This window comes from Lepidochelys kempii, chromosome 10, assembly GCF_965140265.1.
Source record: "Lepidochelys kempii isolate rLepKem1 chromosome 10, rLepKem1.hap2, whole genome shotgun sequence".
NCBI classification, from domain to species: Eukaryota; Metazoa; Chordata; order Testudines; family Cheloniidae; genus Lepidochelys; species Lepidochelys kempii.
The window spans coordinates 51,293,583-51,319,520 of NC_133265.1; the positions used below are offsets into that span (position 1 = coordinate 51,293,583).

Sequence of the window (25,938 nt, forward strand, 5' to 3'; positions counted from 1 at the left end):
CATTGCAGCAGGCTATTCATTCACTTGGTCCCATCTCCAAAGATTCTCAGAAACCTGTCAATACGTCCTGTCTGTCAGACTCCAGAAAAGAACAGGAACAGCCTTTGTTTTTTGTCTAAAAGGTTAATTATTTACAGGAAGTAGCTGGAAATCCTATTCCACTTCAACGGATATATTCCCAGCTCTCCGTGCTCGAGGATCAATGCCGGAATAAACAGTATATGAAAAAGCATAGAAAAAAATCAATAGATATGTTTTAGTAAAAACATCATGGCAGTGAGATAAAAAGCCAGGTGATCAGACAATTACCTGGGTGAGAGAAGAGATAGAATTTAGGGCTGAATGGGAGAAGTTTGTGACTCTGAGTTTCAGTTTAGATTGTCAGACTTGCCTCTCCCTTCAACTGTGAGTGAGCTAGAACTAAAGCCAATGGGCCCAATTCTCAGCTGGTAAAACCTGAGGTACTGGTCCATTAGCTAGTAGATGGATGGGCCCAAGAAGGGAGAGATCTGCTCTGAGGTAACAAAGAAACAAAGCAAGCAATAGAGAATAAAATGATTTTTCTACCATTGGGATGGTGGCATTTGAACCCTTTCTTCCCTTTACCTCACAATTCCTCTCTTGTCTCTAACTCCCTGGTGTTTTGATGGGAGGATGGGAGGAGGGAGGACAATCAGATGGGTGAGCAGCTCAGTCAAAATGACGGTTAATTATTAAACCATTTATAGAGCACCCTGCCCGTCCCAGCTTTCACAGCTAGCATTTGCAGAAGGGCTCTGATAAGCTCCTGTTGTTAGTTCAACTTTCTTTAAAAATAAACCTTTGTGTGTTTTCATAGAGAAACTTCCAGGTAAAACACATAGGTGCATTATTACCAAGTATAGGAAGGACAGATATTCAGGTACATGGTGCTGTGTTTTTCTACCTAAGAATATGCATTTTTCTTCTGATTCTAAAAACCGAACTTAGTTCTCTGATCAGAAGTGTTGTCCAATTCTAAAATTCTGGTCATGCTTCCCTGCAGTAGGGCAAAGTGGAATGGGTTTTATTTACAATCTCTGATAAGCTAACCACACGGAACATACTACTTTCTATGTCTTTCTGCCTTGTTGTGTAGCTTAATCATTTTAATAGTCTGCCAAGGAACACTGCTTGTAACGTTCCCTTGGTGATGCCTCCTAACATTTGTGGACTGCTGAAATGCCACAAAGAGATGCAAATGTGCTGCAGGAATATCATTTTCCTTTATACAGTTGCAACAGCTAAATGTTTAAGTAATGAGAAAAGCACAAACAAGGAGACAGGATGCATTGGTCAAGGAGGCACACCGCTCTTGCACAATTTTACTTCCCAAAGTGCTTTACAAGGAAGCTAATTACGTGAAAGTGTCCATGGTAAATAAGATGAGAACAACTGTTGGCCTTACACTGGAAGACACAAGTTGCTTGGTATCCTGTGGGACAACAAAAGTAGTTCTGTAATCTAATATGAAACCCAGTCGCTTTTCTGAATGGGATGAGATTAACAACACCATATCTTATTTTCCATTTGAAACTCACATATCACGTTGATGAGCCACATCAGAATTTGGACCCATTTCTATATAAATGGATTGATTTGGTTTCTCTGGACAGGATAGAGGGTTCATTAGCAGGAAAGGTCCTTTTATTACTCTTGGGCTGTGTTTACTTTGTGCTTTGTATGTGTCACAAAAAGACTGAGTCTCGGTCTTTATACTGAGCAAAAATAATGGCTATTCCAACTGCTGCTGTCCTCCTAACCCTTCCCACCAACCACTCATTGAGCCCTCATCCATTGCTCTTATTTTAAAAAGTCAGATACTGCACACAAACACTAGTCCACAACAGCTGGGATACATCGTTGCCATCTCTCACATACCTGCCCAGTGTGCTGTTCCTAGCAGAATGTTACTTGCACGGGGGACATCAATCATTGTGACACCAGTTAATTTGGTGAGCAGCACAAGACGCCTTTGTATCTCTATCAAAATTTCACTCAAGACTGGGTGAAATTCTATGCTCTGTGTTGTGCAGGTCAAACTATGATTCTAATGGTTCTCTCCCGGGGGAAAATCTATGAAACACAAACTGTTGCTCTGATTCCAGCAAAGCATCCTGAAAAGACCTATGGGGAAATGCTACTTTTCTATGGCTACCTAGGAGGTCACATTAGTGGCTGTATTGAGGGAAGTTCTGGTGGATGGACAGCATGGAAGCCAGATAGGAGGGGACTAAAGAGAGAAACGGAGAAGAGGAAATCTAAGCAATATGAATAGGAACACTTCATTGTAGGTGTGCTTTGGAATGGAGTCCAGAATGATGCCCAGCTATCCCATTGACAATACATGTAGGGAGGCTTGGAGGGAAGGGAATACCATATTTTTGTAGAATGAAACACCATTCCAGTCTCTGAAGGCTAAAAAAGGTTAAAAGATTAATTAATCCTAAAAATTAATATTGGTTTGGAGGTTTTGTTTTCAACTGCTTTTCCCAGGGCATTTAGAGAAGCCCTTGCAAATGCTGTTTAGAGAGCTGTTTAAAGTGAGAAATGGCTGCTTTATATCAAAGTGCACAGTATTTATGAAATTGCATATTGGACAGAGTCAGCAAACTACCTGTGTGATACCAAGTGCTGCTGAAATGTGATGAGGTCACTGGGATATTTAATTTCCTGTATGGCACAATTCTTGCTGTGCATCATAGTTGAAGACATTATTTTCCTAAGATGCAGGCAAAAAATGGTAGCAAGACTTGGACACTCCTTTTATGTTCAGCTCAATCTGCTCTTTAAGATACTGCCACAGCTGCAGTGAGAGGGGAACTCCAGAAAGAGCTGTCAGCAGGATATTTTCCATGAAGACCCCTTGACTCCAGAATGTGGTCCCTCATCTTGGGGTGAAACAGCTCAGTTCTTATATAAAGCATATCTGTTGGCTGCGGTGTTGAGGGCAGGCTGAGGCCTCGGGAGGAAGAGGTTTTAGTGGGGTCTTGCTGCTTGAATTACTGGCTGTTTGAATTAATTCTGTTGTGCAAGGGCTCAGTACACTGCTGTCTCTATGTGACCCATCAGTCTTCATCCTTGAAGGAAACCTTCACAGCACTTTAAAAAGACAAACTTGGGAGCTTAAATTCATTTCTCTGCTAGACTCTAAAAATCATACCCTGAACAGACACTGGATTTATGGTTTATTACAACAATCTGTAACCCATTAACCCCCTCTTTTTGTCCTATGACTGCAGAGGTGTTAACAGGCCACTCTACCTTGAATAGGAGTACTTGTGGCACCTTAGAGACTGAAGAAAATGTTATCTAAACTGAAATTAACAAAATTAATAAATGGTGATAAAGAAATGTTATTTCAATAGGTGCTGATGGTTATATGAGCCAGAAGCTGATTCAAATAAGCTTAGAGAACCTTCTGGTGTGCTTCTGAATATGATGGTCAAGCCTGTGGTTCTTTGATGTTTGCACCCTTTGGATTGCTTAAACAAGCCTATAGACTGGGAGACAATAAGTATCTTCTCAGTAGCTATTATTGTTTTTAAATAACTATGCACAATAGTGCAGCTTCATGGGGATTGACCCGGTGTAGGGGCCCCTCAGTGAGTCAAACACAAGTTATTGGGCTCGATATAGGCGTTGCTGGGTAAAATTCTATGATCTGTGATATACAAGAGGTCAGATCAGATGATCTGCTGCTCCCTACTGGCCTTAAAATCTATGAGTTTATGACACAGAGCTAGTGTAGAGGCTTCTATGCTACCTCCCCTTCTCCTGCTCCTGGTGCAGCAGGTATAACTGGAGGAGAAAGGAGACGTGGCTGGAGCTTCCTTATACTCCAGCAAACTTTGGTGTCTGTATCAGGCCCTTGTGCCTTTTGGCAGCCAATGTAATTTAGAGCAGCTCTTAGGCTGCTCTGTGTTACACACGGCGAGCAAAGAGATGCATAGACAGGTCAGGCATCTTTGCAGTACCCCCTCCTGAGGTACATTTTATGATCCTTAGCCATAGCCAAGTCTCCAAGCCAAGATGTATAATTCTGTCCTCTGGGGTTTGGTGATTATCAGCAAGCTAATCCGGCAGTGGTTTATAAATGCTTTGTATATAATGTACCTAGATTCCCTTGATGAAATTACATCTGTAAATGCACATAGATAGGCTATATCATACTGTCATATAGTACTGAGAACATCCTATAGAAACCTTCCAATAAATTGAACCTGTAAAGGAAAAATATGACTTTCATTTTTCTACTAAATGCATAAAAAATGACTTTAGCCAAAACGTTACACATGGAATCTTAGAAGCATAAATGAGATTTTTAAGGGAGCTAGAAGTGATTAACTGTATTTGATAGCTGTGGGGAAATTGACTTCTCTTAACATTTTGCTCTTGGAAACGTTTGTAAAACAGTCTGGCCTCTCTATGACACTAAAAAGCACATCACAGCTTGACGCAGCTGTACTGTGAACCGCACTGAATGCAGCTGAGGAGAACTGCAGAGAGACAGCTGACAAATTACAATGTTGATGCAGATCAGCCTGTGTGAGACCCTTCAGATATTTCTTGCTGTATAGCTAGGTTATGTAAAATATTTAGGCACAAATAGCTGTATAAAATCATTTCAAGGGGCACTTGACTAGATGGCATATGGAATTGGTACTGTAATGCAATCTTTCACTTGTAGATCATTGATACTGATCCAAACTAGGGGCCAAATCCTGCAAAGAGAATGAGACTTGTCCTTATCTTCCCATGAGACTAGTCCTTACTCAGGTGTATAATGCCATTAAACTTAGTGGAGCTACCTATTCATAGATTACAAGGCCAGAAGGGAACATTGTGATCATCCAGTCTGAAGCGATGAGTGAGGGTGTGCAGGATCAGACGGCAGGTCAATAGTAAAGAGCCTTTGGCGTTGTTAACTGAATACATGCTCTCAGTAGCTACTGAGTGTCAAAGTTTGACTAAGACTCACAGTTTATCAGACCACTCTGTTTTATTAGCAAAGCTGCTCTGCTAATACATTTAGAAGTGAGCCCCCCGAGTGGGGCTTGTGTCTCTTAATTTATACAGTTTTTTGGAGAAGAAGTTACAGAGAAGTTACAGACAAAAGAAGAAAAAGATTTTAGTCACCACCCTTCGAGATCCCTGAGACCAGTCACGTATCTTCAATTACCTGCCACCCTTAACAATCTCCTTTAACAGCTTCCAGTTAACTTAACTAATTGCCCTTCACACCTTCCATTCTGATGCCTGCTTCTTAGACGTGCTGGCTCTATCTTAATTGCTTCTCCATTCAAAAGCTAACTGTCCCTATGTGTGCTCCCTCAGATACTTTGTAACATGTTTTGGCATGCCCTCTCATATACAATGTATCCAGCATGTCCCCTTATACAACGTTATACTTATACAATGTTATACTTCCACATGAGCAACCTTATTGTATTTTCCAGTACAGCCCAAGGTTAAGTTTCCTTTATCTCACTAGAACATATAGCAAATCAATGTCAGTGGCAAAGCTACTACATTATCCTCCTCTAAACCTGTCCTTAAAACACATTTATGCCATGCTGCTGGCAATGATTAAGGCAGCTGGTGCACTGTGCCCACTGCTTATTACACTAATTATAACTGACTCTTTGTTCCCCTGTGTGTGTTTGTATGCACCTGTTCTCTCTCATCTTCATTAATCTGTAAGCTCTTTGGGACAGGGACTTTGTGTACAGCACCTAGTACAGTGGGGCCTGATCCCAGAGTGGGGCTTATAGGTACTACCACAATACTAATAATAAGGTGCAGCACTGGTGCGAGACCAGGGCTCCTCTGAATTATTGCAGGTGGATACTGGGATACTGACAAGTGCTTTCTCCGGTATTTGCCGGGGTGACTACAAGTGCAGTCATGTATTCTGTGTCTTTTAAATACCTTTTTGCCCCAGTCATTGGCCCTCGAGGGGTATGTCTATGCTGCACCCGGGGCAAGCCTCCCAGCCTGGATCCACAGACTAGGGTTAGGGGGGCTCGCACTAGGATGCTAAAAATAGCTGTATAGACATTGCTTTGGTGTTGCAGCTCAGACTGGAACACCGCTGTCTCAGGCTTGACAGCCCAAGCTCCAGCCCCCAGCTACAACATCAGCGTAAGCCCTGCTAGCATAAGTTTGTGGAGCTGGGCTGGGCGTCTTGCTCCCAGAAGCAATCTAGACATATTCCAGATGACCCTGTTCTTGCATCACTGCAGATCAATTGCGTAAACATACCCTAGGTGATCCTGTTCTTGCATAGCTGCACAGCAAATACTCTAATGAATTGCCCTGGGCCACATTTGCTGTGTGGACATATTATATAAACTGGGTCTCACGCACCCACGGACTCACCAGTTTCATACCTAGCTTATTGTATACTGACACCTGTGAATGCCACTCCTGCTTTGCACCCTAATAGGGGTCTAATGGACATTACTTGCTGTTTGCATGTCAGGTACTGTATCATGCTCTCTTAGTAGTATGCAAGGGTTTAGAGAAAATTATGAAAGCAAGAATAATTAAATTCATAGATCTAAACAGTAAAGGAGATGTATTGCAATACGGGTTTACCAAAGGTAGATCATGCCAGACTAATCCGATTTCCCTCTTTGAGAAAATAAATGATTTTTTTGATAAGGGAAGCTCAGTAGATCTAATATATTTGGACTTCAGTAAAGCATTTGACACAGTACCTAATGTCAATTAATTCAATTAAATTAATTTAATTCAATTAGGGAAGGTGGGGTCAGTACAAACATTGTAAGGTGGATAAGGAATTGGCTAAAGAGAAGAAAACAACAGGTTGTGCTGAAAGGTGAATTATTGTATCAGAGAGAGGTTACAAGTGGAATTCCTCAAGGATCAGTCTTGGGAACAGTCTTATTCAGTATTTTTATTAATGACCTTGGCAGAAGAAGTAGGAGTGTGCTCTGAAATTTGCTGCTGATGCAAACCTGGGAGGTATCGTCCATACAGAGGTGGACTGGAATATTATGCAGGAAGATTTGGATGAACTTGAAGACTCGACTAACAACAATGGGCGGAAATTCATTAGTACAAAGTGCAAGGTCATCCACTTAGGGTCTAATAATAAGAATTTCTGCTACAAGCTGAGGGCTTATCAGTTGGAAGTGAGAGAGGTCATGACCAAATTCAGGCTGGAAATTAGAAGAATATTTCTAACTATCAGAGGAGTGAAGTTCTCGAACAGCCTTCTCACAGGAGTTGTGGGTCAAACGACTTAATTATTTTTGAGAAAGAGCTGGACAAATTTGAGTGCAACTGTATGATGGATTGCTTGTGATGGTGAGGTGCAGGGATCAACAGCCATGGGGCTCACTTTTGGTTTTTATCTTATATTCCTAAAGCTCATGCTTCAGGGTTTGAGCCAGCCACTGGCAGGAATGAGGAAGAGATTGCCCTCCCTCCCCCAGTGTATTCTGGGAAGTTTTTTATCTCCTTCCTCTGTCTCATCTGGGATGGCAGTGGCTGGAGATGGGACAGTGGGCAGGGTGGGCTAGGGCTCTGCGGTGGCACCTAGCTTTCTCTCTATCAGGTGCTTGGTTGGCTAGTTCTTGCTCATATGCTCAAGGTCTAACTGATCGCGATATGTGGGATTAGGAAGGAATTTCCCCTCAGGTCAGATTGGTAGTGACCTTGGGGTTTTTTTGCCTTTTGCTGCAGCGTGTGGGAGTAGGTCGCTTGACAGGATTATCTGGGTATATCTCATTTAATTAATTCACTGCCATTGTAGGGGCCTCGAGCACTGGTGCACTTTGGTCCCTCCCATTCTCTGCCTATGGCGCATGATAGTTTAGTCTCTGGTGGGTCTCATTTCTGTTGGTCTCATTTCTATTGTTGGATTTAGTGTGCTGGGTGTTGTTGGTGTACTCTGTGATACACAAGAGGTCAGACTAGTTGATCCCTTCTGGCCTTAAATGCTGTGACTCAAGTGGCAAGACTCGTGTTTTAATAAAAGTAAATGGGGCCTAGAGCAGCAAAACAATGTGAGCCTGTTTACTGAATGGAATGGCTTCTTTTTTGCTTGTTTGCAGGTTGCATGGCCGATACCATGAAATGGCACCGAACATTGTGCCCATGGACTACACCAAGGATCCAGATGTTAAACTACCTATACAGCTTATAATTAACATGCCTGAACTAAAGGTATTGCTTCTAACTGCTTAAAAATGGCATCATGTTAAATTTGCTTCAAGGAAGTGAAGTACCATGGTTGAGTGATAAGTAATGCGAGAAACTGAGTTCCTCCCCTTCCTATTCCAGGCAAAACCAATGTCAGCCACTGGAGTGATTTATGTAACTACATGAAGTACAGACTTCCCCATCACCAAGGGAGCCAGGACCAATACTTGAAAGGTGTTGGGGGGTATCTCATCATAACATCAGCTGTATGTATGCAACTCCTGTTGAAATTGATGGAAGCAGTGTGCAAACAACTGATAGGGCCCCCAGGAGTTCCTGGCTCCTAGCTCTTTGCTCAGACCACTGAGTCAGGAAGTCTTTCACTGTGATCTGTGGAGAACTTGCTGGTGGTCTTCAGAGAGCTGGCTTATCACAGGTGCTGGTTCCTCTTCCTTGTTTCCTGAGGCTAACTTGCCTAAAAAAGAAGCTGAAAACACACTAACTACTCCCCATATTACTTTTCCATATAAGCAAGAGCTTGTGTTGCTACAGGGATATCACATCATCTTAGTGGGAGGAGAGGGTGTCCATAAGAAAATCAAAATGTGGTTCACAACATGCAAAAATTTGGAGTGAGAAATATGAGTCCGCACATCTATCCTTTATCCAGTACAGCAACTAAATGTACCATAGTTTAACAGGACAAGTATGGATTGTTAGATACCATTTAACCTTTTGAAGCAAAGTATTGAATTGTACCAGTTATGACATAATACGTTTGTTAGTTTTTCTGTGTAATATAAAATAGGTTAATAGAGTTTCTATGTACTATCATGCAAAAACCACAGTCCACTCACTGCTACCATCATTGGCAGTGTCACCCAAATATTTAAGGGAATAGTGCAAAAATGTTGTAACTGGTGATCTTCATTTCAATGGTTTAAAAAATCTCCATAATGTAGCACAGCAATCAGCACCTGAATGGAAGCAAAAGCAAATGCAGTATTTTTCTGAAAAAATAAATGTACAGTCCTGAAGTCAGCATGCATTGAAAGGCATTTAAAGCCAAACTCAAACTGAAGTTCAGCATTGTTCGTCCCCCTACCATGTCTGGTGCACGCTCAGGGCTGGGGCAACATCCTACATGTTCCCAGGAGCCCATTTGACTCAGAAAAATGTATTTATTGAAGAGGACTTGACCAGATCTAGAAATACATAATTTGTTTAATGTAAATAGAGAAATGAAGGGCTTTCAGCCCGTAAGGATTTATTATATAAAAAGATCTTTGAAGAATTTTTTGAGAACTTCTGGCATAATTATGATTTGCTGGGGGCCTAAAAAATCCCTCAGAAGTGGGATTCAGGAAGAAAATTGGAGGTTAACCAAGGGTTCTTTTGTGCTGGGATACTTTGATTTCTTTGGCAAGATCAAAACATGAGTCCTGTAGTATTTATAAATTCTCATTATGCGCTAACCCTTTAAAAGGCATAGAGAGGGTACAAAAAGATGCAGCACGCTTTCAAAAGTTGTTACAAAAATGTAACAAACACTTTACCAAAAAGTGCAGAAAAAAACCCTCATGTGAATCAAACTTTTGAATGCCATCAGTATCATAAATACCACTGTCACCAGCATTATAACATACTGATATTCAAATTTAATATTAAATATGTTATATTATTAATATTTTGGTAGGGTCATTTCCTTAACTAGATTCGTATGTTATTCCTATGTTATTAAATTTGATCACACCTCACTTTTTTGACATTAATGGTTATCTACCTTATATTGTATCAAAGTCACAATGTGTGATTTAACTCATTACTCTAAAATTAGGACAAATGGACTTTCTACCCTAAAGTACAGCTGTTCAGCCCCTAGCTCATGAAGGTAGGCAACTCAATTCCACCCAGATCAGTATCCAGCCCCAGAATGGTTTTTACTAATTAAGCATACCAGCTATACGGGAAGCCTGTACCCTTGGTTGCCATGATAATGCTATGTATCCAAACAAACATTCCCTGGCACCTCACAACTCATCTCTTCAGAATATGAGCGATATTTTAACAATGTGAGACAACATGTGGATAATCAAGGAATACAAAACGATTCCCTACCATGTTCACCATGATATATAGCATGACAGTAGGAACAGAAGACAAAATGAGGGCAATTCAAGGTTTATTACTTATTTACAAACCTATAATATCTGCAATATTCCAAGAACCATTATTCTTCTGAAACATTCTGTGAAATGATATGTTTTAAAACATAATGTTGAATTGTTAATTATATCATTTGTCACAGTAAAGAACATTTTAATAGCTCATAATATGAATAGACTATTTTGGAGCAGTAAATATTTATTTCAGAAACCTTTTAATCAGTCACCTACGTCCTTTTACGTAAAATATCCTGTTATTAAATCTCTAAAATACTTTTCATAGATCTCAAAGCATGTGTTATAGGAATAACCCTTCCCACCTTTTTCACAGGCACAGAGATTAATAGCCACATTCTTAAAATATGGCCTTTAATTTTAGATGTCTCAGTTTTTTAATGGATAACTTTAGACATATTGACTAAGACTGTCTGACTTCAATGCCTAAAGTTAGGCTCCTAAATCCATATTTCAGCGCTTAAATCAATTGCCTGATGATCAGAAGTGCCAGCACCCTGCAGAACCAACTACATCTTTGGGCTAGATCCTCAGTTGTGACAAGATACATGCAGTGCAGCTGAGAGGGGAGGCAAAACAAAGGTGGTTTCAAGTCTCCTTTTGCTGCTCCCCCGCCCTGCAGCCAACCCCTAGTGTAACTTAGAGCAACACCCAGGTTGCTTTAATTTTAATTTACAAAAGTAACCTGTCCACACAACCTTCCCCCTCTGGCTGCAAGGGTGGATGGCATAACACCTCTCTGGTGGCTCTGTTATTCCTAGGGTATTCCTGATGCTGGGGGAATAACGAGGGGGCCAGATGCACTGAGTTTCCAGTTGTTGTGTGTCTCTCAGGTGGTGCAAGGCAACTAGAGTGGGACCAAGGATTTGGCCCCTGTATATCTGTGTACACCAGATAAGTATACTTATCTGTAAAATGGGAATAATACTTACTCACTGCTCTGAACTGCTGTCAGATTATTGGATGAATAGTGCTACACACAAGTGCAAAGTATTGTTGTTTGGGACACTATGTTATACACCAGACAGTGCCACTTGCCATATCTACATTGACACAAAGTGAAACATGGTTTATCTGAAGAAACTAACCAGCTCACATACTTGGTAAATAGGAGGGTAAAGCAGCATGTTCTTCACATTTAACATACTTTTGCAGAATGGAAATATGTCCCCAGTTGTATTTAGCCTTCTACCTGCTGCTGCTTTTTCAGAAACATTGCATGCAAACTGAATTACGCCCGTTAGAAATCCAGTCATCACTCAGGGCTGTTTGATTTAGAAACTGTTTCTTTGACTCATCCATCCCCTGCAAGGACATTTTACATAGATATGAAATGTATCTCTCTAATCTGTCATACTGGCAGGTCACCCATCATGGCAGTATCTAAGGGCTTGTGGAGTGTATATGAAGAGTCACCACACTTTTCATTTTACATAAGCACCAAAATGGAAGAAGTGGGGTAACTGAAGACCTCTGGGTATTGGTAATGGGATATGAAACCCTTTGGCTTTAGTTCAATGATATGAATCCAGAACTGGATGGCACCAACAAAAATTGTAACTGTCAAATGGTGGTTAGTGGCCCTACAAGAAGTAAGTTGTTAGGACAACTGAGAAACCTCAGTGCTGCTCCCATATGATGCCAGTCATATGAGATGGGGATGTTGGCCTTGAGAACTAATCCCCAGAGTGACCAGGAGGAGTCACCAGCTCAACTGTGAGTGGTGCATCCAGTGACAGGCCCCAAATGATGAAGTCTTTAGGAAGCTACCTACTTTGAGAGAATATCCATAGATTAGGTATAGTTGCAATAGAGCATACTTATTCCTAAATTACTAATGAAGCACAAAGCAGAAGTTTCTTTTTAAAATGTGATCAGATTTTGAGATGCAGGAATAAGACTTCCCCTCCTAAGATTGAGGCAGGCTGCCTAGAAAAGAATAGGATGTAATAGTGTTATACTGTATTTCTTTATGGGCCAGAGTTCTCATAACTATCTTTAAATTCAGCAGAATCTATCTGGTCTTCTCAGTGAGAATATGCAAAACCTTTAAGGCTTCTTGGTTGGCTTTGAGAAGGGGTTTATAGGGGAAAGGAACGGGATGAAAATCTTGGAACTTGGTTTTGTGAAAACAGTAGGACAAAACTCAGTGTCAAATTTCTGGTTATTACACAACAGTTTGTTTTTCAGTTTCATCAGAGTTTGTAGATTTCTTGAAAAGATTGCTGTCAGCTTGCAAATTTTTGTTGATTGAGAAACTGACTCTCAGACTATTTGTAATGCGATTACCTTTATTTCAGTGGCTGGTGAATTTGCTTCCCGCGAGGAATTTGGTTTGAAGGAGGGGATTTGATTTCCTATTTTTGCTAGGGCCGTCTTAAAAATTATTTGTATTTATTTGTATTGTGGCAGCATGTAGGAGCCCCAGTCTTGGACCAGGATCCCATTGTGCTAGGGGCCATACAAATAGAACAAAAATAGTCCCTGCCCAAAGAGCTTACAGTCTAACAGCTGTGGTCCCTTTGATTTATGCGCAAAGAAAAGATGCATAATCTAGCTCTGCATTTGCAACTTTTCCAAACGTAATGCCAAAGAGATTGCTGTAGTGGTCTTTCCCATCAGTAGCTTTTCAGCATCATAGAGTTGAAGATAAAGCGAACATCGGAGTCTCTCTAAAAAGAAACAAACAAAAAATATCTATTGAATTCTAAGTAAATTTGAGAGATTTCCAGTATACCTGGCTTTTCTCCTGCAATTTTTTTTCTTTTTGTATCATTTGTAGTTACTTCCAAGACTGAGCTCAGCACCACAGCCGCAGGATCTGATAAATAGATAGAATCAATAATGCACTTTTCTAAATTAGATTCAGAGGGAATTAGATGTAGAGGAAGACAGATCACTACTACACACGCTAATGGTTGAGCCAGGCTGAATTTAAATGCAACTTCCATGACTCAAGGAGAGAAAGTTTGCTGACAGTCACAAACCTTAATCTGCCAGGAATCATGCATTAATGAATGATAAAGTGACAGAAGAGCTTCTATTGCCTGAGGAGGTTTCAGTGTTGGGACAGGAAAATAAACAAACGTATTAGGCCAGATGCTCAGCTGATGTAAATCTGTGTTGTTCTATTGAAGTCATAGAGCTGTGCCAATTTATCCCACTTCAACAGCTGTTAAATTAGGTTCTAGATTCTCTAGATTTTAACAGTTCCATTACGTAAACACAGTGCTAATATACCAGGGGGCTTTTTTTTTGGTTCTAAATGGGCAGCACTACTAATAGCCTGGACCTCGAGGGTTTTTGACATTCAGCTGACACATGCCGAGTTGAGGTCTTCCTTTACGACCGCATGGCCGCATCCAACATGATCATCTTGTCCTATACAAACCATGCCCGACGGGAGCTTCCTGGCTGAAAAGCCACTGGCAACTTCGCTTTCTGGAGTTCGCTTATATTTTTGTTCCACCTGCTGTCCACACTGCCTTAGGCCCTGGCAATACTATCAACCTGCTCCTGCAGAAACATCCACACGGGAGTCCTACAGCATCCTCGTTGGACCATTCCACTGAGGGTGGTTGGACCTCCACATCCCTCTGTGTTGGCTCCACGGTCCCCTGCACCATTCGCTGACGGGGGGGTTGCAGTGCAGGATTGCTCAATGCCATTTTTACACCTTTGATTCTTCGTCTGAGCTCTTGGTGTTGATGTGGCTTGTGTGCTCTGTCCATGGATCATTCGCATCTTTAAACATTTTGCTCCTTTCTGAAATGTGGCAGGTAGTAAAACAGAAACCCAAGAACTGCCACTGGATAAAGCAGCACAGACAATAAGGAAAAGCCCTTAGCTGGTCATGAGCTGGATTTTTGAGCAGAGTGTTAGGGTGCCAGAGAACTGGAGCAATTCTTGATCTGGAAAGACACTGTGTTGAGCTATGGATACAATAGTCCCCAATGTCTTTTGTTTGCTCCTATGGTGAAATGATTGCACATTGGGCTAAAATAGGTCATTGGAGTTAGCAATAGAAAAAGTCTATTAGATCATTGCATCTATTCCCCTGCCTTAGCTAAAGAACTTATCAGATATTAACCTGATACCTAACATGATCTTAGCTAGCATCTAAGAACTCTGTGAAGAGCTCAGTCTCAAATTTTGGCATTTCTTTTTCATTATGTAGGGGAGGTAGCTTGGTTGATAATCAAACAGACAGTTGATCATCCAGATCTATAAAAGAGGAAAGTAGAAACAAAAGAGACTTTAGTCTGGCAAAGGTATGCATGCACTATATTGTTCCATGTGTCACTCAGGCGACTAGGATATTATTATCTTTATTTAGCATCATGCAGGTGTATTGTGCTTTACAGGCAAAAATAAAATGACAAAGGACTGAGTTCTGCTAGTTACACACCTACCCATATTGAAATCAATTTGGAGGTACAGGTATTCTTAGGGCAGAATTTGTCCCAAGTTCCCTCCCTAGAGAACCTTAAAGTGTAAAGAAAATTACTAGAATTAGGTAAGACCACAAACAATATTTGGTAAATATTCATTTATGTCTCTCAGAAAACTGGTAAAACAAACTACAGAAAATAATTATTTGCAGCAAATATGTGGTAAATTCATTTTGATAAGTGAATACAGCTGAAAAAATTGCAGTTTGCTCAATAGCAATACATGACCAGAGGTGAAATTTGTCCAATTACTTAAGAATTAATCATCAGGCTCTAGCAATTCCACTTTTCCCTTTCTAGTCAAGTGCTTTACTAGAATCCATATCCACATGAGCAAATTAGTATTTTGAGGGATGTCAGTAGATAAGGGTCCTTTTTAAAGGCTACAGAGATACTTTTCTCCTGCTTCTACATCAATTATTGCACTTATTATTGTAGACACAAGTGGGGTCAAGACATTTCTTCTCTTCCATACTATATTATAGGCCAAGTGCTCACATAAACCATTCCTAAAATATGTGCTCTCTAGTCACAGAGTGGCAAGTCTTTGAATAGCAATGTCAAAGCTGAAACACAGGAGATTTAGTATAAAAGCAAAAAAAGGGTCAATGAGACCTAGGGCCATAGAGGCTGGGACTCTCTACATCGAAGGATGTTAAGAGTCCAGCTCGTATCAGTGTGAGATGGGGATGTAATTCCTAGATTTCTGAAAATCTTAGTCATAGTGCCCTTGTCTACAAGTATGACTCCTCTTGGCATTAGTATATGGGTCTTAAGCATTCCAGATGAATCTGCACCATCGATTTACATAACACAAAAACATTTATAATGCCTTCTTTCTCTATCCCATTTCTTATGCATACTAGCATCTTATTTGATATTTTGACCACAGGTCCGCATTGAGCTAACACCTTAATTGAGCTGTCTACAGTGATGTCCAGGTCCCTGAGCTGATACTGTTAATTGAAAAGGTGTATGTTTTAACTCTGGATATTTGTTATCCATATAAATCCTTTTTTTAATTTTGCTAAGTTATTGGCCTCAATGACATCTACTTAAAATTTTCTTTCCAATGTGCATTGCTTTTAATATGTCAACACTGATTGCCGTCATATTGCACATTGTAGACTATAAAACTCCCTTATGCATACCTAGAAAGACAGACAGGATGGACCCAGAAGTTTTAAAAATAATTATCTCCCCTGCCCTTGGTTATACAACTTTTTTTAATCAGCAGACGATGGGTCACATCTGCTAGTGAACATTTTACCTGTTTAAAGCATCCATCCATGATATGAACATCTCAAGCTAAAAGTAGAGCTGGGCCCACACCAAAACACCCCAAATTTTGGGGAACTTCTCATTCTGACCAGTTCAGGCCAAGTCCATTTCTGTTTAAAACATCCTAACACAACCTCAATAGTCCACATAGCATATTATTGTCTTGTTGATGCAGTGAAACTCCTCCATTAAAGTCAAAGGGGATTTATGTGCAAACACTGAAGGGAGAATAGTCTCAAGATTTGTTTTGATATAAAGGCATTTCTTAATAACAACCAAGCCACTCCTGCTTGGTTATCTTGACCTGTTCACAGCCCTGAGTATTACTTTACTTATCTGTGCCTAGTAACCTCATATTTCCAACACGCAATCAGCTCATGCTCACAGTACACAGTATTCTGAATTCACTGATCGAACCACAGATAAATACAAAATGGATGGGATTAAAGCAGAACATGAATGTTTTATAAAAGGCTTTGGAGAAAAATAACAGAGGAGTAAACAACAAATTGCATGTCAGGATTCATAACTAGAACAGCAGAAAAGCTTACATATAATTAATTACACATACTGTAATAGCCAGGTGCTGCCTTGGTGCATTGTATTCCAGGACTGCGTTTCATAATATACATTGTAGCATGTCCAAAAATCAGAAGATTAATGACAAATGTAATAAGCCCATCCAAAGGGGTTCTGATGATTTCAACCCACCAGACCAATGTTCAAGCAGTCTATTAGATTGCAAAATTCTCAGCATTAACAGTTCTTTCCTGCTTCTCTCTCTCCCTTAATTTGTATTGTGAGAGGACATAAAAAGCTTTTTTAACAAGCTAAACCCAGGTTTTGAATTTTACAGTGGCTCTTTTTTAAACAATTAATGCTGAAGGGAACACAAGAAGCTAGGAAGGAACACAATCCCACAGTTTATGTGAAAATGCTTTTTCCTTTAAATATTATGAAACCTTAATCTGTGCTCTTTAGAGCAGAGGTAATGGAATTACATAAAGGATTTGAGAAGTATCTGTTAAAGTAACTAATACTTTCCATTGTGCAAGCTAAAGCTCTACCTCCTTGTATATGTAATATGGGGAAGGTAAAGGAAAGAAATAGATAAGAAAGATTTAATTTTTTTTACTCAAATTTAAAAGATTGATTGGACGAATATACAGAATTATTTAAGAAACATACTGAGGCCCCATTAATCCATGCTTGGATTATTTGTCTTTTCTAAGTGTCTGACATGTTAAATTGGTAGTCTTATGCAGTAAACTTATTCTGTAAGTATGACCATGTCTTTCACTTGTGCTGCCGGAGGTCCAAGGTTTGATCTTCACTGATGTTAATGGTACCTGTATCTCTCCAGCACTAGTTCATTACAAATGCTCCCTCTGATGTGTCAGACCGTAAATTGTACTTACATAAGATCCAGTTGTAATGAAGTATCAGAGGGGCAGCCGTGTTAGTCTGTATCCAAAAAAAAAACAATAAGGAGTCTGGTGGCACCTTAAAGACTAACAGATTTATTTGGGCATAAGCTTTCATGGGTAAAAAACCCACTTCTTCAGATGCAGTCAACTTCATATAAAGTGGGAATCAATCATTTACAGCAGAATGCCACAATTGTGTGCCTGCAGTGTTTTCCTTTGAAGGCCGCTGGGATTGCTTAAACTCATTGCCGTAGAAATGCATAGTGATTCGGTCTTGGCAGGAGAGCAACATCAACAGAACGATTGTTACCGTTCAAATAATGTCACTGAGTTTTTAAAAATGACACACAAGATTTCTTCCCTAATGTGCTACTAATTTTTATTTGCCATTTGTCATGACTTGTGTTATTGTGTCTTTTTCCCCATATTTGATTTTGCTCCATTGTATATAAGCACTGAGCTGGGGGTTGTGGAGTGATTTAGGAAGGTAGGGCTGCTGCTGGCATCGTATTTTTTGTTTGGCTTAGGAAAAAAAGGTATGAAAGCCAGATACATCATATAATGAATTGCTCCTAAAGAAATAGGGTACTATGGAAGTGTGGTACCAGTAGTATATTTGGCCCATGACTGTACAATACTACTGTCCTTTTTGGACCACATGGATTCTAAAAAAATCTGTGCAAGTTCATAACAAAGTAGTAGGCTGTAATTCAAATTTACCAATCTGGAGCGTCCCTTTTTATATATATTTGATTTCCAAAATGTACTGTTTATTTTCTTGTAAAACTTATAGTGTTAGTTCAATATGACGCAGTTGCGAAACAGGCTAATATCATTCTGGGGTATATTAACAGGAGTGTTGTATGTAAGACATGGGAGGTAATTGTCCCACTCCACTTGACATTTGGCACTCAGTTTGAGTACTGTGTCCAATTCTGGGCACAATGCTTTAGAAGAGATGTGGACAAATTTGAGTCCAGAGCAGAGCAACAAAAAATGATAAAAGGTTTAGAAAACCTGACCTATGAGGAAAAGTTAAAAAAATGAATGCGTTTAGTCTTGAGAAAACAAGATTGAGGGGGGACCTGATAACTAGGTCCCTACCAAATTCATGGTCCATTTTGGTCAATTTCATGGTCATAAGATTTTAAAAATCGTAAATGTCATGATTTCAGCTATCTAAAATTTCACAGTACTGTAATTGTAGGGGTCCTGACCCAAAAAGGAGTTGTGGGCGGGTTACAAGGTTATTGTAGGGGGGGTGGCGGTACTGCTACCCTTCCTTCAGAGCCAGGATCCCATCCAGCAGCTGCTGCTCTCCAGCTGCCCAGCTCTGAAGGCAGCACAGAAGTAAGGGTGGCAATACTGCTCCCCCACCCCCAAATAACCTTGCAACCCTCCTGCAATTCCCTTTTGGGTCAGGATCCCCAGTTTGAGAAACGCTGGTCTCCCTGTGAAATCTATATAATATAGGGTAAAAGCACACGAAAGACTAGATTTCACAGCGGGACACCAGATTTCACGGCTGGTGATGCGTTTTTCATGGCCGTGAATTTGGTAGGGCCCTACTGATAACGTTCTTCACATACATTAAGGGCTGTTATAAAGAGAACTGTGCTCAATTGTTCTCCATGTCAACTAAAGGGAGACAAGAAGTAATGGACTTAATCTGCAGCAAGGGAGATTTACACTAGATATTAGAAAAAACTTTCTAAATATAAGGGTAGTTAAACTTTGGAAACAGATTCATAGGGAGGTTGAGGAATCCCCATCATTGGAGGTTTTTAAGAACAATTGTACAAACACTTGTCAGGGATGGTCTAGAGCTACTAGGTCCTGCCTCAGTGCAGGGGCTGGACTCAATGACTTTTTGAGCTTCCTTCCAGCCCTACACGTCTATGATTCTGTTTCTTTTTTGAATAAAAAGGGTGGTATGGATTCATATTTTTCCTTGTAGACTTTCTGTTCAATTCATTTGCTGCCTGGAACTTAGAGGCAATACGATTTTTTTTTTAAAATGATACAGCCCATCTTGGTCACTTTCATTTTCCACTTACAAAGATACATAAATATATTCATGTGATTTGTTTGAAAATATACACTCAGCAATATATATACACTAAAATGCCTGACTTGGCAAACTTTGAAGTTCTTTGAGCTGTAGCTCACGAAAGCTCATGCTCAAATAAATTGGTTAGTCTCTAAGGTGCCACAAGTACTCCTTTTCTTTTTGACCACAGAGATACCAAGGCCATACCTACATTAGCAAGCTTACAGTGACACAGCTGTACTGATGCAGCTGCACCATCATAAGATCGCTCATGTTGCCATTCTGTGCTGATGGGAGAGAGCTCTCCCGTCAATATAATAAAACCACCACCACGAGTGGCACTAGCTATGCTGGCGGGAGAAGCTCTCCCACTGACATAGCATTGTGCACATTACCACTTATGCCAGCAAAACTATGTCACTTGGGGGGTTCCCACACCCATGAGTGACATAAGTTTTGCTGACATAAGTGGTAGTGTAGTCAAGGCCCAATTTAGTGAAATATAAGGTCATTCATTTGACTGTGACCCACGCGCTGAGCAGCACTATTTCAAAGTCAGAGTCAGTTTTGAAATTACCCCCTATAAAAAGCCATACTTCTGGGAGTGACATTGACTCTTAAGTCAACAATGACCAGCTGACACATGCTGGTAGGCATGGGAGTGATCTTATAGAAGTGTTTTAGTATCTGTTACAGTGTTGGGTTTTTGTTATACAGTAAAAGCTTTGTTATCCAGCATGTTGGGGGGATGGGGGTGTCGGTTAGTCAAAAATTCTGGTTTACTAAGAGTTATACTTACCAATGGAATACCAATTTTCAAAGAACTAGAATACAATAAAATGAATAATGTATAAAATAATATACAGGTACTCACCAATCCAGTAGTAATACTGCACTGCAGAGTGGTTGGTTTCTTGAAGCACTTAGGTGTATATGGGTAAAATTTTCTATCCAGTAGGGTTATCTTATGATACCACATATCACTATGTGCAGCGCATGGCGTACACCCAGGTCACTAAAAATACACAACACTAAAACTACATTGAACATAATTTAATCTTTCTTTGATGATTCAGAAGGCACATCAGGATCTTCCAGTGCCTCAGGGTCATCATTATCAACATCAGTGATCATAGTAGATGTAGAAGGTGTAGGAGACTGGGCTGAATCTGATCTGTAATGACCCTATGACCAGGAGTGCTGGAACAATTTTTATAGCAGGAGTGCTGAGAGCCATTGAATCAGACGTTAAGCCCTGTATATAATGGAAATCACTTCAAGCCAGGGTGTGCTGCAGCATCCCCAGCACCCTTAGTTCTGGCACCTGTGCCTATGACACACCCTGGAAGCGGCTTTTTTGAATAAATCCCTGATTACTTGTCTTCCATCTCTTTTGCATAAAAGGAAAGTGCAACTGCCTAACCTCCCAGGCAGTATACTAGTCCCGGTTACTAGATTGAAGATTTGTATTGGGAGATATTAGAAATGCTGGTATAGAGCTTTCTGGTTGATAAAGTGCTGGATAACACAGCTTTTACTGTATCTAGATTTTTAAAAACTAAACAATTTGCATACAATCTTTACAATTCCCGATTATTTTAGTTAATTCATCCAGGGCCAAATTTTCCTTGCCTGATTCACACAAGTAGCTCCACTGATTTCACTGGGACTATTTTCAGGAGTAAGGTAAGCAGGATTTGGCACCCAGATCAGTGTATCTGTGTGGCTGTTTACCTGCCTTGCCCCCATCCTATTCTCCACACCAGCCTATTTTACCTCCCAGGCTGCAGTTTGCAGGGGGGAGTCTGGAGGCTGCACTATGTGACTGCTGTGCTTGCTGCTTTCGTGAAGTCCCAGGTTTTAAAAATGAGCCTATGTGTTTTATGCAGGAGAACCCCTTCAAGGAGAGGATTGTGGAGGCTTTCTCAGAGGATGGAGACGGGAACCTCAGCTTCAATGACTTCGTGGACATGTTCTCTGTGCTCAGTGAAATGGCTCCCAGAGAGCTCAAAGCAATCTATGCCTTTAAGATCTATGGTAATGTGTGGGGACGCTGTAGATAAATGGCTCCATTAATTCAGATTGACTGTCTACCTAGGAGAGATGTTCACTATCAGCTCTGTGCTTAGCCAAAAAGCAAAATGTCTTAGTTCTGCAAGGTGCTGAGCATTCTGGCCAATCAGCAAACATGCACTTAGCTGTAAAATCCACAGAACTACTTATATTCTTGAAGTTAAGCACATGTAGGATCAAACCCTAGGAAGAGATGTTTTGGTATTTGAGATTATTTTAGTGTAATTCAGGGATTTTCCCCTCTAGATATACTGTATTATTTAGTCCACTGAAAAGTCAAAAGATCTTGTGGTATGTCATTGTGACAACAGCAAAGATGATAAATAAGATTGTTTCAGACTTCCAATATCAATTAAATTCTAGAAACCAGAGGATCATCAGAGAGCATGATGTTCACACAAAGATACTTTCTGAATTTCTCTCTTGCTCATAGGAAATTCTCATTTTGTGTTTCTAATTTTAGACACATGGAAGAATGCTAAATGAAGCACTAATGTTTCTGAAAACGTGAAGCGAATCTTTTTATATTAGCACTTTGGCAACATTTTTGTAGAAAATATTCTTGTTGTTGCATCTTTGCACAACAATTTCCTGGGAGAAATCCACTTCATGTGCTTTCCAGGATGTTTGCAAAATAGTAATAACAGAGCTCAGGCAACAAACTGCTAATTTCTATAATAATCAAATGGTTGAAAGTTCTTTATTAGCTAGAGATTAGTGTCTAAATTCCGGGGTCCAGCCAAGAAGCATTGAGCACAAATGAAAAAAGGTAGATGCAAAGGTGGCCAACACAGCATATCTTTACTCCCCACTGTCAGTACAAAATTTCTGCTTTAGCTTGCCCTGTCTTTGAAATGGATCACACCTTTCCAAGTTCAAAGCAAGGTCTCCCCTCCTGGGGTCTCACTTACTAAGAAGGTCTCAAAAAGCAATATCTCCAGCAGCTATACACGAGACCCTCCCCTTCTGAGCCTTCTGCTTATGGCTCCTTGTTTTCCCTTATGACTTCCTCTCCTTAGACCAGCCTGTTCCCAAAGTCTCTAACATCTGTTGGGTGGTGTCAGGGTTCCCTCCCTACTCTGAACTCTAGGGTACAGATGTGGGGACCTGCATGAAAAATCCCCTAAGCTTATTTTTACCAGCTTAGGTTAAAAATTTTCCCAAGGCACAAATTTCAACTTGTCTTTGAACTGTATGCTGCCACCACCAAGTGATTTAGACAAAGAACAGGGAAAGGACCACTTGGAGTTCCTATTTCCCCAAAATATCCCCCCAAGCCCTTACACCCCCTTTCCTGGGGAGGCTTGAGATGAGCACAAACCAGCCTTGGATTTTTAAGACCCAAAAAAACCAATCAGATTCTTAAAACTTAAACTTTATTAGAAGAACAAAAAAAGATAAGAGAACAACTCTGTAAGATCAGAATGGAAGAAAATCTTACAGGCAGTCAGATTCAAAACATAGAGAATCCCTCTAGGCAAAACCTTAAGTTACAAAAAGACACAAAACCAGGAATACACATTTCCTTCAGCACAGCGAATTTCACAAGCCAAAACAAAGAAAATCTAACGCATTTTCTAGCTAGATTACTTACTAACTTTACAGGAGTTGGAAGGCTTGCATCCTTGATCTGTTACCAGCAAAGGTATCACACAGACAAACAAAAGCCTTTCCCCCCCGCTCCAGATTTGAAAGTATCTTGTCCCCTCATTGGTCATTTTGGGTCAGGTGACAGCCAGGTTACCTGAGCTTCTTAACCCTTTACAGGTAAAAGGACTTTGCTTCTGGCCAGGAGGGATTTTATAGCACTGTATACAGAAAGGTGGTTACCCTTCCCTTTATATTTATGGCAGGTGGAGTTGCAGTTTTGGCATGACTGCACTGAAACCTCAACTTGAACAAACTGTGACCGCAACTTTTGAAGAAACAAACGTCAGACCTTTCTTACAGCCTTACTCATAACCGTTTAGATTAATAGAATCATGGAAATGTAGGGCAGAAAAAGACCTCAAAGTCATAGAATCCAGTCCCCTGCACTGAGGCAGGACCAAGTAAACCTAAACCATCCCTAACCAGGTGTTTGTCTAACTTGTTCTTAACCTCCAGTAATGGGAATTCCACAACCTCCCATGGAAACTTATTCCAGAGTTTAACTACTCTTATCATTAGAATTTTTCCTAATATCTAACCTAAATCTCCCTTGCTCCAGATTAAGCCCATTTTTTTCTCCTACCTTCAATGGACATTGAGAACAGTTCATGGATTCCAAGACCAGAAAGGGACCACGGTGATCATTTAGGCTATGTTTAAAGTATCTAGTTTAAAGTAACAACTGCTTTCAGGGTTGCTGAAAGCATATTTTTCCAATCAATTAGAGCAAAACCAAGCCTCCCATAATGTTTTCTGTAGCATAAAATCAGCTGCCACTTGCCACAGACCTTACATATAAATTCATACCTACTGAATCACTATTCTATAATCCTTCAATACAGCATGCTAAATATCCTCTTGAATTTATAATTAAATTAACTTATGCTAATTCAACCTATTTTCAAAGGCTGATTAGGAAAAAAAAGCTCACAATGGTCTTTTAACAGGCATTCTGTTATACATTTGCAGAAGTAATTGCAAAATACCTTAGATAGAGATATTTAATCACCAAATGCTGGTCTGTAAATACTGCCCTTTTGCATTATTGGTAGATGTCTGTGTAACCTTCTTGTCAGTGTGTGTTACATCCATACCCATGTAAAATGGAACAGTCGGCAGTGACAATGAAAGCATGTGTGAGATTCTGAAACCTGTTATTGCAAAATCGATGGGTGAAATGTTTCTAAATTGAGTATCCCTTAGGGTGATCAGGCAACAAGTGTGAAAAATCAGGAAAGGGGTGAGGGGTAATAGGAGCTTATACAAGAAAAAGACCCAAAAATCAGGACTGTCCCTATAAAATCGGGACACCTGATCACCCTAGTGTCTTTTCATAATCTCCACCAAGAAATGGATTGTGACATCAGCTGAAATGTATAAAACAGAAAACTCGTGATTTGCTCACAACAGTTGTGTTTTTGATGCTGGTATTTTGATATTAGCAAATATAAAAAACAGAGCAAGGCACCAGGTAAAAAAATAGAAAGATGGAGTCTTTGCAGGAAACTTTCCAGTCCCATTACACTCCTTTAGGATGTGTTGCCACCCGAGTTCCCTACATCAGCCATTATCTTCTCTGGTGAGAGTCAGAGTATTGTTGGCTATATAAGGGCTGGTGATTACTTAGCTAGTGCCATATGCGTGTGCCATAAGACATGAGGCCTGAGTTCTGTTTCTGACTCTGCCACTGATCTGTGTTGTGATGCTGGGCAAGTCACTTCCCTGTTGTATGTCTTTCATCAGATGCTGGAAATGGTAATGACCTTGTTGTTAAGCACATTGGGATCTATGGATGGAGAAGCCTGTATAATTGCTGGTTATTGTTTTATTATCTAATCAGTGGGGTGGCCACTAGCCAGTCAGATCATCTCACACAGCTGCTTTCAAAGATTACGGGTTAAAGGGGGGGGAACTCACTAATCTATCGAGAGACATTTGTCACAATGCCATGTAGCTGCACACACACCATTTCCCCAGCTAATACTATGCATATATTCACCAACCCCCTGCTGGAGCATACTTCTGCCAAGCCAAGAAAAACAGCCATCACCTTGTGAACAGCCTGCTTTGCTGCTTAGGGTTTCCTTAGTGAGAGCAAAGAAAGGCAACCGCTTAGCTATAACCCATTATAAAAAAGCAAGCAGGAAACAAACCTGCTATGTGTACATTTTCTTGCCAGACAACCTACTAAATCTTGAGGCATACAAGGCTGCAAATCTGACAGTTCCATCAGGCTTGGAATATTGCTGCTCAGTGGACAACTAAGTTCTGCGCTCATGTGACCATGGAAGTACTCCATGGAGATTTATTGGCAACTTATTAGCTGTTTGTATGTTAGTACCGTTGTATGGAGCAGTACTGTAATTTACTGTTTCCCCCATCACTTCTGTGGTTGGTGTCTCAAAATGTCAATGTTAGCAGAAACCCGGATTGAATGGTAACACTAAAAATAGTACTCTGCAGATAGAGTGCTTTGTCTTCAAAGCACTTTCTAAACCTTAATTGATCCTCCCAAGTATTTGTTTTATGGGTGGGGAAGCAGACTGCTGTGTTCTTGATCAGGCCTTGATTCTGTGAGTTGCTCCATGCCATGACCTCCTCTGGAAGTTCAGGCTACAAGTATGGATGTGATTACG

The 25,938-nt window shown here is 40.4% G+C and overlaps 1 protein-coding gene across 3 annotated transcripts in view; it reads left to right on the forward strand.

The window, feature by feature from the left end:
• The window catches only part of CIB2 (calcium and integrin binding family member 2), a 135,646-nt gene that overhangs the window by 77,429 nt on the left and 32,279 nt on the right, over positions 1 to 25,938 (forward strand). For 2 of the 3 annotated variants that reach the window (XM_073303557.1, XM_073303556.1), the window contains exons 3-4: positions 8,103 to 8,214; positions 21,469 to 21,616. The exons of the other annotated variant lie outside the window; for it this stretch is intronic. In XM_073303557.1, the coding sequence (XP_073159658.1) occupies positions 8,125 to 8,214; positions 21,469 to 21,616 (238 nt within the window). In that variant the 5' untranslated portion in view covers positions 8,103 to 8,124. The remainder of the gene's footprint in view (positions 1 to 8,102; positions 8,215 to 21,468; positions 21,617 to 25,938) is intronic. 3 annotated transcript variants of the gene reach the window in all.